The 17,314-nt window shown below is 43.1% G+C and overlaps 1 protein-coding gene across 2 annotated transcripts in view; it reads left to right on the top strand.

The window, feature by feature from the left end:
- The window catches only part of LOC138800850 (dynein axonemal heavy chain 11-like), a 268,385-nt gene that overhangs the window by 96,094 nt on the left and 154,977 nt on the right, over nt 1–17,314 (top strand). The window contains exons 34-37 of one of the 2 annotated variants that reach the window (XM_069982946.1): nt 46–219; nt 12,735–12,939; nt 14,079–14,244; nt 16,307–16,409. In XM_069982946.1, the coding sequence (XP_069839047.1) occupies nt 46–219; nt 12,735–12,939; nt 14,079–14,244; nt 16,307–16,409 (648 nt within the window). Of the gene's footprint in view, nt 1–45; nt 220–12,734; nt 12,940–14,078; nt 14,245–16,306; nt 16,410–17,170; nt 17,240–17,314 lie in introns of those variants that run through there. The other variant, XM_069982947.1, reaches the window with a different exon arrangement.

Below are 17,314 nucleotides of genomic sequence, written 5' to 3'. Positions count from 1 at the left end.
AATCTTAGTTATCAAATTTTAATTTGAAATGTATTATTATTGCAGTTGATCGATTACCGCTTGGAATTCAGTCGATGGTGGAACAAAGAAATGAGAACCATCAAGTTTCCTTCAAATGGTACAGTGTTTGATTATTTCATTGACTCCGAAACTAAGAAATTTACTCCTTGGACTGAAAGGATTCCTGAGTTTGATATGATCCCAGACGTTCCATTACAGGTGAGCCTATTATAATAAACTATCCATGTAAACTGAACAGAATGCCTATATGCTAGAGAGGTCTAGATGCGAAATTGCAGAAGGTGTATTACTCCATGCTAGAAGAGGAGATTAAATAGCAGAATCACACTTTCTCCAAACACATGGATCTTTACTGCCCCTGCTGGATGTATAATACACATAAATCTAAAATGTTCTTTTACATGGTATGCACAGGAGTTTGAGACTGTATTACGCTAATCTTAGATCCTATTTTTAATAGCCAAGTCCAGTATAATTTCTTTATATTTCTATTACTTTGTTTGATCCTAAAAATCATTGAATGTCTGAGATCACAGAATTCTTTCTAGTGATCTCATCATAGGTATTGTTTACATTATAAGGTCCGTAGACAACACAATTTTGGAGTTATTGTTCCCCAGATCAGAACACATTCATACATTTCCAGGGGAAATAAAATAAAAAAAAGAAGAATTTTACGGGGAATACAAGTATTTATAAATCCTGGAAAGCCTAATAGATCTTCATAAATGGTCAATGTCATTTCAACAAACTTTAATCAAAAATACAAGTGGATGCATAAAACATTTTAATATATCTTATCAGAAAAATAAACCTCCTCCTATTATCAGGCTTCTTCCCTTCCCCGTTAAACTTAACCAGTCTGAAAACTCCTACTTGTGTTGTGGAGCAGCTTTCTGGGGGATCAGTTTCATGTTGCTTCTACAAGTCTATAGAAAGGGGAGAGTTGAGGGGGGTAATTGGAGATAGCCAGAAGCAAATAGATTGGAAAAGAGTACACAAATCTACTGAGAGCTTTATATCTCACCCCAGCACTTTTACAACTTAGACTGTGGCTCTATATTGTCCTCCATGCTGCTGTACCTGTTGATGATTTGACTTAGGTAAGCTGGATGTTATGTGTTTCCAGAGTATGGAATATATCTTATCAGAAAGTCTCCAACCACTGTGTGGGGTTGGAGTGGAAAAGGGTTGTAAATAATGGGAGGACACTCCAGTGGGCCCCAACAGCAGTGCAGCTCTGCTCCTGAGAATCCATGACACCCAAGACCCACATGTAATTGATAAAGTGACGTTCACAGGATTCCTGGGACTTCCAGTACAGGCAGCGTTTTGGAACACACTGCCTGTACCAAGAGAAAGGAGAGAGGAGAGGATGTGTTAGCAGAGTAACGGTGGTGGAGCGTGTGTGAGGTGAGTTTTCCTTTTTCTTTTAGCATGGCTGCATCGGGGAAAGGGGGTATTACTATATGAGTCATGTACATAGGGGGCCATCTACTATATAGGTAATGCAGAGGGAGCTTTTACTATATGGGGTCTGCACAGAGGGCTATATCACTATACAGAGGATACACAGAGGGGGGAATCTACTGTATGGAGACTGCACAGAGGGGCCTAACTGTATAAACTATACGGAAGGGCATAATACTATATAGAAGCTGCACAGAGTGATCTAAAACTATATCGGAGCTGCACAAAGGGGCCTAATACTATATTGGAGCTGCAAAAAGGGGTCTATTGCCATCTGGGGGCTGCACATAGGAACCTAATACTATACAGGGGCTTCACTGACGTAGAAGAGCCTGATACTATATGGGGCTGCAAAAAGGGGCCTAATACTGTAGGGGGCATAGAGGGGGCTTAATACTATATGAAGGACACTAAGCTAGGGTTAGTTTTAGTCTATAAAATGGCTAACACTAACCCCCCCATTATTACCAAAGTACCGACCGCCACAGTGGTACTGGGAAGAGCCGGGTATCATCAGCCTTGGAGCATCAGAAAATGGTGCTCCTGGTCTAGAGAGGTAGCAGGCTAATATTAATTAGCCAGAAAGGGCCAAAATACCCTGTTGGTACTAGGTTGCCGTTTTTTTTTTCCACCTGTGACCCCTATTGTATTTTTTATTTTTTTAGTTGTTTATTTAAAAAGAGAGTGTCCACCCTCTATTTCATAACCTATCAGGTAAAAAAAAACAACTAAAAACAGCAGCTTAGCAACATCAGGGTAGGAGGGGCCATTAGTTTTAGCTCTTTCTAGCCTAATACATTAGCCTGCTACAGCTGCAGACCAGGGGTGCCATTTTTTACACTCTAGGCCGATTGTACCTGGCTCTTCTCAGTACCCCTCTGGTGGTCGGTACTGGGTAATAATGCAGAGTTAGTGTTAGCCATTTTAAAAGCTAACACTATGGGGACATTTATCAAGACTGGAGTACTTTTACACTAGACTTAGATCAAACCCTGCCGCCATTTTCCTGGCACACTTTTTAGTAAAGCTGGCTAGGCCTGTGCCTGTCGCAGGTCTTGCACAAAAATCTATACCTGCTACAGAGCAGGTATAGATTATTGTGCACGGTGTACACCTGTTTCCAAGTGCACCTTGTCACACCGCCCCCTGCACACCCATTAAAGGGAATCTGTCAGCACCTTTTCTTGGTCTGAGGTGCTGACAGTGTAAGGAAGGTCTGTGTGTTGTAGTGGCATCTCATACCTCTATTTTTCCGATCGGTCCTGTACTTTCTGTAATTCATCCTTATAACTGTCAAAGAGGGGGAGTGGTAACGGCTTCGTGCCGCACTTCGTACCCCACTTTGGCCCGCCTCATCACTCCCCCTCCAAGCTTGTATTAAATATTCATGGAGCCGGTCCCCCGGCCTCCTGGCGACATCATCAGTATCTTCCTTGTTCTGTGAAGTGCGCGCACGCTCCCGCGGCAATTTGCGCATGCGCCATAGTGCGCTGGACCGTCACTGAGCGAAGCTATTGAGGGCATAGGCTTTCCGCCATGTGCCTGTGCCGCTCCAACACACTACGGCACATGCGCGAATCGCCGCGGGAGCGTGCGCGCACTTCACAGAACAAGGAAGATACTGATGACGTCGCCAGGAGGCCGGGGGATCGGCTCCATGAATATTAAATACAAGCTGAGAGGGGGAGTGGTGAGGTGGGCTGAAGTGCGGCACGAAGCCATCACCACTCCCCCTCTTTGACAGTTATGAAGATGAATTACAGAAAGTACAGGACCGATCGGAAAAATAGAAGTATGAGACGGCACTAGATAACACAGACCTTCCTCACACTGTCAGCACCTCAGACCAAGAAAAGGTGCTGACAGATTCCCTTTAAATAAGCCATGCCATGTAGAAGGTAAGAATCTGCACTTCTGTGTCCCCCTAAACCCCAACTTAGTATTGGATGCAGTCAGACAGCTTTCATGCTTATGCTTGTAAATTTAAAAAATAAAATTTGAGAAAAATATTTATAGAAATAAAAAAACTATCATACCCATCATTGACCATTTTATTATTATTTTAAAAAATTTGCTAGTCAGTGATGTAGTCCTCAGGACACCGGTGTCCGTGCGGGGGAGTTCCGTAGTGTGAACGTGGCCTTAATCAGATGAACATTAACTTCCAATAGGTGGTGCTAGAGAGAGACAACTTTTTTCCTTTAGCATAGGACCTAATCTACTTTCACTTTTCCAAGAGAGCAGGGGTGTAACCACCACTGCAGCAGCCATAGCGGTTGCTATGGGGCCCGCTCCTGCAATACACTGGGCCCCCTTGAGCTGTCATCATTTGCAGTGCCAGGTGGCCAAGCAGCCCTCCTGGGTTCTTGGGTTCTGCAAATGTCCCTTTAACTGCAAGCACTCCTAATGAGTCCCTTTAACTGCAAGTACTCCAGTCGTGATGGGGGGGGGGGGGGGGGCGGCCCAATAAAAAGTTTGCTATGGTGCTCAGCTATTTCTAGTTACGCCCCTGCTAGAGAGCATTGCTTGGTCTACAAGACTCCTTATACCAGTTATTAGGTCACGCTAAGGAGACATCTTATCCTGTTACAAATAGTAACATTGTTGATTATTGTACAAAACAATAGGAATGTGTGAAAAAATATAACTTTGACTTAGACATATACAAAAAAAAAAATTCTCAATACAGACAACACCTCATTTTTCACACTTTGCTGGGTTTTCGTATATCTACTTTTAAAGTAGGCGAGAGGCGGTTCTAAGGTAGTTTACCCGTAATTTGTGTTTATGGACTTGTTTCTTTTATACTCTAAAGAGAATGGGGGCGAAATACCTTCAAGGTTGATGAGAACTGCAATTGACAGAGCGACGGCTATTTTAGGTCCCTGTTGTCCATTTAAATTTTAATGTTTCTATCATTTGTTCCTCAGTGTGAATTAACAACCTTACTAGTATGTTGGCTTCCCGATCTGAAGTCAAGACTTAAAATTAATTCAATAGCCCAGATTTACAGCGATTCTATATTTCACAAGGCAGAATCAATAATGTGACTGAAGGGAAGAAGATAAAAATTTATGGTATCTTGCAATTTAATGGTTGAAAAGATGCAATTGAAGAGATCATAAATTGTGAAGGAGTTTATGCTTGGTTGCTCCTGATTCAGTGCTTGCTGTTAGGACCTGATTTGTGACTATTCACGAGGTGTGATTAATGATGTGATCGATTCTTGCTTCAGTGCAGTAAAGCAGTTGTAATGCTCTTCATTAGAATAAATAAAATAAATTGACTGAAGCTTTATAAAAACTGTGTAACATTTAAAATCTAAAATGTCAATTTTTTTTCTTGTTACAATTTAGCTTTCTTCAGGCAGCTTCCACCTACGTGCCATCATTCATTGTCATTCTGTGAGGGTATTATAGAAACCCATGTGGGTTGGGGTTAGTTTTATGCAAAGCTTACTGAAGAGGAAATACATAGAGTTAAATGGGTGCTGACTGGAGTTAGATTAATGTGACATATGGCTGGAAGACATTGTTTCAGCTTATTAACCCTTTAACTGAACTGTACCATGGTTCTCAATACCGCAGGCTGCTTTGCAGTGTTTTTGTGCATCTATAAAACAAGACTTATAAGTTTACTTATTTATTTCTCATGGTAGCATTTAGGGATGGGCCGAACCTGGTTCGGACGGGGTTCGTACAAACCCGAACCGTCCGCAATGATTACCGCTGTCTGCCCCCTCCTTGCAGCGGGCGGATCCAGCGGGAGGAACTCCTGGAAAACTGGGATACAGCCATAGCCATAGGCTGTATCCCAGTTTTCCAGGCGTTCCTCCCGCTGTATGCACGGAGCGGGCAGACAGCGGGAATCCGATGCTGAGCGTTTGGACCATCCCTAGTAGCATTGTAATTCTTCCTGCAAATATAAATAGCTTTCAGATTCCAGGACATGTTGAGCAGAGCTACTTGGATTTCCATGTGTATATCTACTTTTACTTTGATTGAAACTTTGTGATCGTTGCACATGCAGGACAGAATATTAAGGGTAGATTCACAAGTACCGAGTTCGCAGTGGAATTAACGCTACGTGATTCTGCACTGTTATCGCCTATGGCTCGACATTGTAGCAGAAAATTTTATTTCACAGTGAGAATATAGTCACTGCCTATTTAGCTAATTAGCTGCTGGGCCTTTAACAATTGATGCTTGCCTGCCTGCGCTCCCACTTGCATCTCTGGCTCCTGGCTCACTGGCGGCCCGCTCAGCCAACCAGTGCACTGTCCCTCCACAGCCGCTGATTGGCTGAGCAGGCCTTAAGTGACTCGAGAGCTGAAGAAGCAGGCGGTAGCACAGGCAGGTAAGCATGATTTGTTAAAGAAATTGGCCAATTAGTGTACAGTATTAGTAAGTGAACTAACTGCAGAGCTCACTGTGTACCTCATAGAGCTAAAATCAGATTTCCCTCCTTTAGGCTGTACTGCCCTGCTCTGTGGTGAGTCTGTCCATAAAATGGCCAACATGAAGAAGCATGTGACCATGCCCCGCCCCCCCGTGTCCACCATAGGCATATACATGCTAAGTGTTAGAGGGGGGGCATGGTCACATGCTCCTCCACACCATCTTATGGAGAGCCTCACCACAGAGCAGGGCAGCCAAGCCTTGAGGAGGGGAGTCTTATTTTAGCTCTATGAGGTACACAGGAAGCTGCTGTCAGTAAATGTGACGCCAAGTGGTTGAATGTATAGCACTGTATTACGTATAGAAAACAGGCAAAACAATAAATAGAGTAAATTGCAAAGATGTAGGATGATGGCAGAGGGACACTGAGGGACACAGGGCACTGGAGGGACACTGAGCATCCCTCTGCCATCATCCTCTCCAGCAGCCACAGCCCGCACAGCTCTGGGAGTCGGGTCGTGACATCACCATGTTATCCAGGAAGTGACATCACCATGTTATCCAGGAAGTGACATTACCATGTTATCCAGAAAGTGAAGCCTTAATGCAGTAGTAAGTGCAGGGAAAAAAAGCACTTAATAAGCATTTCCCGTAATAAGTGTATATTGGGGATTTGTATAACTTTTGGGGGACAATACAATACTGTAATAAAATTTTTTGTCGGACTTCTCCTTTAATGGAGTGATCATTAACAACTTTCAGAGAGAAAAAGGTTAAAACATCGAAGGATGGATTAGTAAATGCTACATATAAACTTTTTTAAATTTGTGGGATTGTGTTGGGATCCAAGGAATTTATTTTACTCTTACATTACAGAACTACATTGAGTAGCTGACCGGTTTTTGCCATCCTGCACAATCAAATCTGGTCAGCTAAGATTGCTGGCTGGTAAGTGCAATGTCAACGTACAAAAAACTACTTGTTCAAGTCAAAATAAAAGGAGAATTTTTTTTTAGGAAGATTCCCTTGTCTCATTGCTGTAATCTTTTCTGTGGCCTCTGACATTTCTATGTAGTTACAGTCTTATACTCGACAAGTCGGCATCCTTTTGCCACTCTAGGATTTGGTGCCGTGTATTTGTGTGTAGTTTGGACATTCAGCTTGTACAATGTTAACCTTCATTCCTAGATATATATTGGGCTCTCTCTGTGCCTTAAACCCCCCACTTCTTATTGTTCTCTTGCAAGAAAGCAGCAACTTGATCAGTTGCTATGGCACTTCCTACAGCTTTCCCTTTACGTTAGTTTTGATACATCTCCCCCATTGTTAGAAGGATTTATAAAAAAAAAACAAAAAAAAAAAAAAAAACAGAAGCGGACTGTACATAACTGGTAAATTCTTACTTTTCTGTGAAAAAGAGAGGTTGAAGTTCATCGCAAATACATTTCAAGAAGTGATAAAAAATATTTCTTACTATTGGAATCACCTTTTCTTGCCAATGCATAGCTTCCTCTATTTTGGGGGGGGGGAATATGTACCACTGTTGTCCATGGGGAGTGTCTGGTATTGCAGATAAGGGAGCCGGAGGAAATTGCGGGCAGTCATCAATAGCTGCCTGATGTTACCAATGTCACAGCAACATTGAGCAGCTATTGGACCTTGCCTTTCAGATGTGCCTGCAACACGCTCCCACTCCCCTTGAGTCTGCGTAGATGGGCAGACAGAGGAAGTGGAGTGGCCAGAGAGCCGCTCTCTGGATATCTCCTTTAAACTTGTGGGGTTCATCAAGTTAAATATTTTTGCAACCATGTTCATTTAGCAAACTTCTTTTGATATGCCTGCTCTTTCAATCCGATTGTTTGCAGCTCGTTGTCTAGGTATCAACCACCACTCTGCTCTGAATGCAGTGGTCTGGCTGGTGTATATACAGTGGTCCCTCAGCATACGATATTAATTGGTTCCAGGACGACCATTGTATGTTGACACCAAAACTAAGTCCCCTAAAATGAGAAAAAAAACAGCTAACTAATATGGATACAGGAAGTCTCTACAACAGTCAGAAAGCTACAAGAGACTCTAAATTTATTTCTATGCAGAGGACTGGAGTGTTTTCAGGGTCGGGTACAGATCACACAAGAACCCAGAAACATAAAATGAAGCTACCCTCACCTGGTGCCCAAAAGGAGCAGCCCATCCTGGTGCAGATAAAGAATAGTATAGGACAAGCAGGGGCGGTCTTGGCATTTCTGGGGCCCCAAGCGAAGTTATGTCTGAACCCCCCCCTCGACACGTGTTCCAAAACAATAGACCACTGTGTGTTGCCCCCAGTAGTATATACCCCTTGTGCGCTACCTCCATTAATATAAACTCCTTGTGTGCTGCCCCCAATAGTATATACCCCTTGTTTGCTTCCCCCAGTAGTATATAGACCCCTGTGTGTTTTCCCCCAGTTATATATAGCCCCCCATGTGGTCCCAAGGAAGTATATAGACCTCCTGTGTGCTGCCCCAGGTGTATATAGACCCCCTGTGTGCTCCCCCAGTAGTATATAGGCCCCCTGTGTGCTCCCTCAGAGGTATTTAGCCCCCCTGTGTGCTCTCTCAGGGGTATTTAGCCCCCCTGTGTGCTCCTCCACTTGGATATAGACCTCCTGTGTGCTCCCCCACTTGGATATAGACCCCTGTGTGATCGTCCAGTAGTATATAAACCCCCTGTGCGGTTCCCCCAGTAGTATATATAGACCCCTTGTGTGCTGCCCCAGTAGTATACAGACCCCTATGTGCTCCCCAGTTATATATAGAGCACCTGTGTGCCTCACAAGTAGTATATAGACCCCCTGTATGTTCCCCCAGTAGTATATAGACCCCATGTGTGCCCCACCAGTATTATATAGACCCCTTGTGTGCTGCACCAGTAGTATACAGACCCCTGTGTGCTCCCCAGTTATATATAGACCACCTGTGTGCCTCACAAGTAGTATATAGACCCCCTGTATGTGACCCCAGTAGTATATAGCCCCCCTGCATGCTCCCCCACTTGGATATAGACCTCCTGTGTGCTCTCCAAGTTGTATATAGACCCCATTCTGCTGCCCCAAGTAGTATATAGACCCCCTGTGTGCTGCCCCCAGTAGTATATAGACCCCTCTGTGAAGCCCCAGTAGTCTGTAGCCCCCCTGTTATATAGCCCCCCTGTGTGCTCCCCCCATTTATGTAGACCCCTGATGTGCGCTCCCCCAGTTAAACAGACCCCTGTGTGCTCCCCCTCCCATATAGTATATAACACAATAAAACAAACACTTATACTCACCTGGGTCCGGGCGTCTCCTCCTCTCTTCACTCTTGTGGCCGCAGGAAGGGTTTTCCCTGCGATCACAAGAGGCCGCACTCCCCTTGTCCTGGCGCCGATGCTCCAGTGATGTCACTGGAGCGCCGGTACCACAAGGACAAAGCTGCCACTTGTGACCGCAGGGAAAACCCTTCCTGCGGCCACAAGGGTGACTAACAGGAAGGGGGCCAATGTCTCCCGCCCTGTCAGTGCTGCTGCATGTAACTATGAGCGCTCATTACGAGTGCTCATAGTTACAGTGCAGATGGCAGCAGCGAGTGGGGCAGCAGCCCTGTCCAGCAGTCTTGAGCACAAGAGCGGGGCGTGGGGGCCCCTTTGGATGTTGGGGGCCCCAAGCGATCGCTTGGGGTGCTTGGTGCCAAAGACCGCCGCTGAGGACATGTAGTATCACATTATACTGTAGGGAGGAGATACTAGACACACACAGCAGTACAGGACATCTAGTATCACACTGTATTGTAGGGAGGAGATACTAGACACACACAGTAGTACAGGATATGTAGTATCACACTGTACTGTAGGGAGGAGATACCAGACACACACAGCAGTACAGGACATGTAGTATCACACTGTACTGTAGAGAGGAGATACTAGACACACACAGCAGTACAGGACATGTAGTATCACACTGTACTGTAGAGAGGAGATACTAGACACACACAGCAGTACAGGACATGTAGTATCACACTGTACTGTAGAGAGGAAATACCAGACAACCAATGACTGCAAGCACTTCACTACCAGTAAAATGGCCACTTTCATTGGTCAATCAGCTAGTTTTTTACATGTTCCACAGATCTGGACTGTCGGTAGTATTGTATGTTGATTCTGGTCTTAAGTTGTGATGGTCCAGAAAGGAGCATTGTATGTTGAAAATATTGTATCTTGAGGAATCATTGTATAGCTCTAATGTAGATGTATAGCGATATGATGTATATACACTCTATAATATATATATATATATATATATATATATATATATATATATATATATACATACACATGTAATCTATAGCTATGTATACAGTACTCCAACCAGACTACTGCATTTAGAGCAGAGTGGTGGTTAGTTACCTAGACACGGGCTGTCAACAATGCGATGGAAAGAGCAGCATATCAGGAGAAGGAGGCAAGTTTGCTAAAATGTTTAACTTGACAAGCCCTATAAATTGGCATATCCCTTTAACACAGTTGCCGATAGAACATGAATATAGACAATCACATACCAATAACGCCACAGTGCAGGATGGAAGCTAAAAAGAAAATGGAGTAATGTTACTTCAGGTCTTTTTTATTCCCATTGTTTTACATTTTATCGTCCTTCGTATTTCATGAAGTCGTTCTTGTGGCGCGTACAATTAAGTGTTTGACTGAGCACACCCTTCTGTCCTTTCTTAATCCTTACCAACTATCTTGTGCGCATCTACTGTACATCACACATGTCTGCTATTCCCTGTCTAAATCACTCAACACATATTAGCTCGTTGCTCAGTTTATTAGGAATTGATCATGCGTTCATGCCTTCTTCCATTTCAAGAGTGCCTTTAAGTATTAGGCTCTGTCATAATCAAGTTGAATGTGGTAATGAGAACATGTTCACATTGTTAAAGTAAATGATCCAGCGCACTTAAAGTGAAGACACATTTGAACTACAATTTGTGGTCTTCGCGGCAGTATTGAATAGTCTGGGAGGAATGTTTATGGCATAATAACCCCTTAGGTTCCAGGTTTCGACCTCCGACATGGTTGGGTTCACCACATTTATTTTATACTCGGCACCTTCTTCCTGTAAAGTGTAAAACACACCTGTTTGGGTGCAGACTTTGATTTATATTCCTTAATAAAAAGATACATTTTATCCAATAAAGACTACAATGTAGGTTGTCCACCTTGTTTAAAGGGAACTTGTCACCACTTTCATGCTGACTGAACCACGAGATATCTGGGAGGTCCCTGTTGGCTTCCCTGTAGCTTTGATTGATAGATCTCTTTCTATACCTTAACCAGGAGAAATCTATCAGTCAAGGCTGATGGGTGGGGAGAAGTCGCCTGGACCTCCCTATTGACTAGTGGCTATCACAGGTCCCCCTTTTTAATGATTCTTGATGGAATTTGGAGCCTCTTTAACCCTAGTGTTTAGGAACATAACGTCTTTTTCATATGGCACCATGTGGTGTTAAGCTTTTATATCAGAGAAAGCTGCTTTTTGACAGATATTCTTTTACATTCCCAATATGGGTCAATATACTCTAATACGGGGAAGGGGAACCTGCAGCCCTCCAGCTGCCAAAGGTTTGCTGTCCAGGCATGATGGCAATTGTAGTTTTGCAACAGCTAGAGTTTTGCAGGTTTCTCTTCCCTGCTGTAATAAGAGGTATGGACAGGATTTGTCTTCATGGGACAATACCTCTAAATGACATGCTCCAATATAATGTATTTAATTGCATTTGCTCCCTTTGAGGCTATGTTCACACAACGTAAAACTATGGCCGTAGTTTTCGCCGCAGAACTACGGCCGTAGTTTTGCGGTGTGTAACATAGTCTATTTTCAATGGGATCCCGGCCGGAGCGTATACGATGTATGTACGCTCCGGCCGGGATCCGGTGCGGCGCGGGAAAAAACTGACAGGTCAATTTTCTGTGCTCGGAATTCAGTGAATACTGGCCGCAGAAAGACCTGTCAGTTCACACAGTGAAGTGAGCGGCTCCGGCCGCTTGCTTCACTGTGGGCTATGGGAAGCTCTGATGCGGGCGCGCGCTGATGCGCCCGCATCAGAGCTCTGCGGGTGGAAAGATCACCCGGCCGGTACTTAAGTATCGCCCGAGATGATCCGGCCAGAGACCGGACGTTCTGTGACCCGGCCGGGGTCACAGAACGGCCGGTCTCATACGTAATGTGAACATAGCCCCAAAGTGTGTTTCGATTATGGAGCAGGACACAGGTGCAAATAAACAAATTCCTTCTCTTCCCTGTTGGAAATGTTAGCTGCATACTGGTGCTGTATACTATATGCAGAGTGCCTAATGACAAATAGGAACAGCGCCTATCAATGGTGATATTACAGTATTGGCTGACATACTGTATAGAGGAGAGTAACATGAGGGTTTGCTCATGTTGGTTCATATCACTATGTCATTGTGGTAAGCAGTTAGCATGGCCTTTGGGTGGCTTTATGTATTTCCCATGGACAAGGAGTGGACAACCTGAATTGGGTCTCATTTTCATACCTACTGTATGTACTTATCATCTCCTTAAATATATATTAATATTTTGTAAGTTCTCTGAATAACACAGCTATACCTAGGGCTGCATCCAACCTTTTCATCCATCTGTAATCAAATGCTGCACGTTCGGGTTCAGATTGACCAGAGCATGCTCGAGTAGCGAGCTTGTACCCTGAGCCCCCAAGCCACGGATCCACCATTGCTGACTTGATATACAATGTGTCATGTTAAAATACATTAATAATAATGACTAGTTTACTGTTCCAATCCTAGACTGTCTTAGTACACACTGCGGAAACTGTACGCTTGAGGTACTTTCTGGATTTACTGCTGGAGAAGGGAAAACCAATAATGCTAATCGGCAATGCTGGTGTTGGCAAAACTGTCCTGGTATCTGATAAAGTGTCCAAATTACCAGAAGAATACATTGTGGCCAAAGTCCCCTTCAACTATTACACCACATCTGCCATGCTCCAACGTAAGTCTGATATTCCATCAATATTTGTATGGAAATATATGTCATGAAGTGATTCTATGAAGGGTGTATACACATTGCTATATGACAGATCCGAATATTGTTGTCCACAACCTAAAAAGCACCTGATGTGCCCATTGTTTTTAACATTTTAATGGAGTCATACTGGAGCTTGGCAAAGCCTTTTTAACACTTTGCACTGGAGAAAAAAAAAATGTTTTTTTATGTTATGGAAGCAGAGACAGAGATAAGAAAGGTACCATGTGCCTCATTGATTTAAAAAGGTTGTCTGACCAGGACCCCTTTTTCTGAATGTCCGGAGAGGTGCATCCACTTACCTCCCTGACACCTGTGCAGCCACCCACATTCCACTACTCTGGTTTCTGGTGTGCGGCCACTTCCAGGTTTTGAGATGTGACAGGCCGTATAGCCAATCAGCAGCAGAGGCGGGACACTGCTACAGCTGCTAAATGGCTGAGCATGTCCACAAAGTCACCTTTCAGAGCCCGGAAGCAGCCGCACACTGGGGGACCGAAGCAGTAGAATTCATGTGGCAGCGTGAGAGGTAAGAGGATGTTATCGTTTTCTTCCACAGATGTTGGTCAAGAGAAGCGTCGAGGACGTTGAATTTTTAAAGCCTAACCGTACTGTTTAGGCTGTAGTCCCTCCCGCAAAGGATCTATGTACGTTCAGCTGTACCAAAAATTAAAATGTGAGGTTGAAAGAAATATAGTTATTGAAGAGAAACCCCCTCCCCTCTGTGATGTGGCTTCATTAGAATCAATGGAACCACCTCACAAAGGGGAGAAGAGATTGTCACACTGAGCGCCTGGTGGGCCTTCTCAAGATTGGACTAGCACAGAGCGTGGGAATTGGGCGGAGATTAAAAAAAAAGACTGCAACACCAGCATCCCCGCAACTGCGCCAGTCTGTTCATGTGGGGGGAAAAAGCAATGTACCTAGTGGACCATTCGCATTAAAAATGTATAACAGCCTTAAGGGGCACATTTCCTGAAGACCGACATTTTACACACCGACCTTTAGCTGAAGCCCCTGGGAAATAGATTGCTACAAATTTACTAAATTTGTCAAATTGCAATAATGTTTTTTTTTTAAATCCTGTTTCGTATTCTATTTTTTAGGCATCCTAGAAAAACCTTTAGAAAAGCGGGCAGGACGCAACTATTCCCCACCAGGCACCAAAAAACTGATTTATTTTATAGACGATCTGAACATGCCAGAAGTTGACGCCTATAGTACAGTACAACCGCACACCCTAATAAGACAGCATCTAGATTACAGTCACTGGTGAGTATTCCCTATACTGATATAGTGAAGAGCTATTTGTCCCATCACTGTTTCGGGTTTGTAGGTGAGGATTGTTGTCCTCCTGTCTGGCATATTATAATACTGTAGTCACTTATCTCTGAGCCAACTTGTTCTATCGAATGGCAGATTTCCAAAAATGACTTCCACTAATGGCAGCCATAATGATACCCATTGGGGTAGTACCTGTATTTAACTGAGCTACATTCTCTGCCTCAGTCTCTAATATAGAGCTGAGATTATATTCATGAGCCAGAACACTAGTGATGAGCAGTTCTATAAATCATACTCATATAGGGGTATGTTTGATACTGTGCGCAGTGCATGGGATCGTTACAAGACCTAAGAAATAGATTTGTTAGTAAATACAGCATAACTATATCTTTAGCTATAAGTTACATAAGGATCATGGATACCCTGTATTATAAAGAAAAAAAAAACTATACACAATCATAAATTTATTGTAAGCCAAGCTATTAAAAACTATTCAATTTACAGGGCACTTCTCTCGTGCTGCACCTCTACTTTAGAATGTTCTTCCTCAATCAAACTAAGGGTGGCCGTGCACAGTACATGAATATCAGCCAATATACCTGTATGCCACTGTAGAAACATGAGTTTTCACAGATAACTTGCAATGTAGGCATACAAAACAGACACCCAAGTACGGTGCAAAGTTTTACTACTAAGGAGAGAAGATCGTGGTGTTTCTTACTATTCATATCCTTTCTGCAGCCCTTAAAGGGGGGTTTCAGGTTTAGGAAAACATAGCCACTTTCTTCCATAAATAAAACCACGTTTGTCCTCTGTTCTATTGAAGTCAACAGAGGTGAATTGTAATACCAAGCACAACCTGAGGACAGGTTTAGCACTGCTTTTCCAAGAACGTAGATGTGTTTTTCTAATTCTGGATAACCCCTTTAAGTCAAGGTTTTGATTGATTTTCTCAAGAAAAGAGAATAGAACCAGGGCTTGTTCTTATGTCGCCAAGGTTACATTTTTTTGCATTCTAGGGAGAAAAATTACTTCCTGACTCCAAATCTGGTTAGTTGATCAACAATCCTTCTCCAGAATCTAGTACTATAACTTGTAAAATTATTATACTCCAGCAATATGTCCAGGCCCCTCCTGAACCCTTTTATTGAGTTTACCATGATGACTTCCTCTGGTAGATACCTCCCCCTAACAGATACATGAGTAGCCTTCATGATGATTATCCCAATCGTTAATCTTTTTCATGTTTTTTTCTATTGTTCTATTTGCACTTCTTTAGTTCATTGGGCTTGCCTACACCATTACTGGATGACTTTCTTAAAGGGGTACTCCAGCAAAAAAAAAAAAACATTTTCAAATAAACTGGTGTCAGAAAGTGCCTGAGATTTGTAATTTTCTTTTATTTAAAAATCTCAAGTCTTCCAGTACTTATCAGCTGCTGTATCTCCTGCAGGAATTAGTGTATTCTTTCCAGTCTGACACAGTGCTCTCTGCTGCCACCTCTGTCTGTCCAGAGCAGTAGGAACCCCCCCTGCTCTCCAGACTGGAAAGAATACATTACTTCCTGCAGGACATACAGCAGCTAAGTACTGGAAGACTGGAGATTTTTAAATAGATGTAAATGTCCTCCATATGCTTAAGCTAGTACTTTGTCCTTATTACAAACTTTGCATTGAGGCACAGGAGCTTTTTATTATTATTATTATTATTATTTATTATTTTTTTTTATTTTTAATGCACCCTTGATTCCAGAACACTGTACAAGCAGTAGGGGGTGACAAACAGAAAATTACAAAATCAAAACATGTTACCTGAATGAATAGCAGTCTGGGATAGAGGACTCTTCCCGTGAGGGCTTACATTCTACAGCTTCATGTTTCGCCTCCATAATCACATTGTGTGTAGAAACCCTAATGTATGCAAAATCCCACTTTGCACTTATAGGTATCATGAGCTTCATGTTTTACATAATAATAGAGCGGTTATTAGGATGCCATCATTGCACCCCGCTCGGCGTGAGTCAGTATTTATGTTTATGTGATTACTTTAGGTATGACAGGCAGAAATTGGTGGCTAAAGAAATTCACAATTGCCAATACATAACATGCATGAATCCCACCGCTGGAAGTTTTTCCATTAATCCTCGGCTTCAGGTAAAACACCATTCAGCGTGTCACTTGTCTTCAGTGAATGAGACGTCGCATTTGATGCATGACTTCACCTGTCACATGCGTAATCAACAGTCACCATAGCGACTGGGAAAAAAAGGTCATCATATGTTTATATAACAAGTTGTATTTTATATCATCGGTAAAGTACCACGCCTAATGACCCCAACATAGCGTGATAGGACAGACAAGATCACTCTACAGTAACAAACACACGGCCATGTCATGTAATACCCATGATGCACAGCAAATATTTCAGCACGATGATGTGTATTTGCCATTTACTGTATATTTAGTGGAGTAGCTTTAAAGGGGAACTCCAGTGATCCCATAAAAAAAAATACATGATCCCCACTGGTTGTTTGACACCTTGACACTTTCCTGCTTGTCTACTCTGCTCCTAACCCCAGATTCAAACATTTATAAATGATCCCAGTTTTACATCATGGCATCTGCCTGGGAAATGACATTTCCCAGCATGCATTGCACCTCAGAACCAACTGTCTTGTAGTATCTGCCCACCACTGGCTCCGTCTGCTTCTGCTTTGCACAGTAAATGTAGTGTCTATCCTTCTATCTATATGTTCATCTATATCGATAAATTAGAGAAAGAGAGATGAAACAACAGTGTCTCCTTTCCCCTATACTATAGGAATAAAATGTGAACAGCGCTCCAATGTGTGAGGTCTGCAAAAGCATAGACAAAAAGCAGGGGAGTAAAGGAAGACTCTCACCTGGCAGGGTTGTGCAAATGCAAGGCACAACTCCCAACGATAGCTTGTGTGTGGACCGCAGCCGCTCCCAGAACCAAACAGGTAACATATAGCAACTTTTCTCCACTCAAATCCCTGGGTAGATAGGGCGCAGGTCCAAGAGCGTTACAGGATAGG

The sequence above is a fragment of the Dendropsophus ebraccatus genome, chromosome 9 (genome assembly GCF_027789765.1).
Source record: "Dendropsophus ebraccatus isolate aDenEbr1 chromosome 9, aDenEbr1.pat, whole genome shotgun sequence".
In the NCBI taxonomy this organism is placed as follows: domain Eukaryota; kingdom Metazoa; phylum Chordata; class Amphibia; order Anura; family Hylidae; genus Dendropsophus; species Dendropsophus ebraccatus.
The sequence above is the reverse complement of the archived record's forward strand: the minus strand, read 5'-3'. Positions and strand labels throughout refer to the sequence as shown.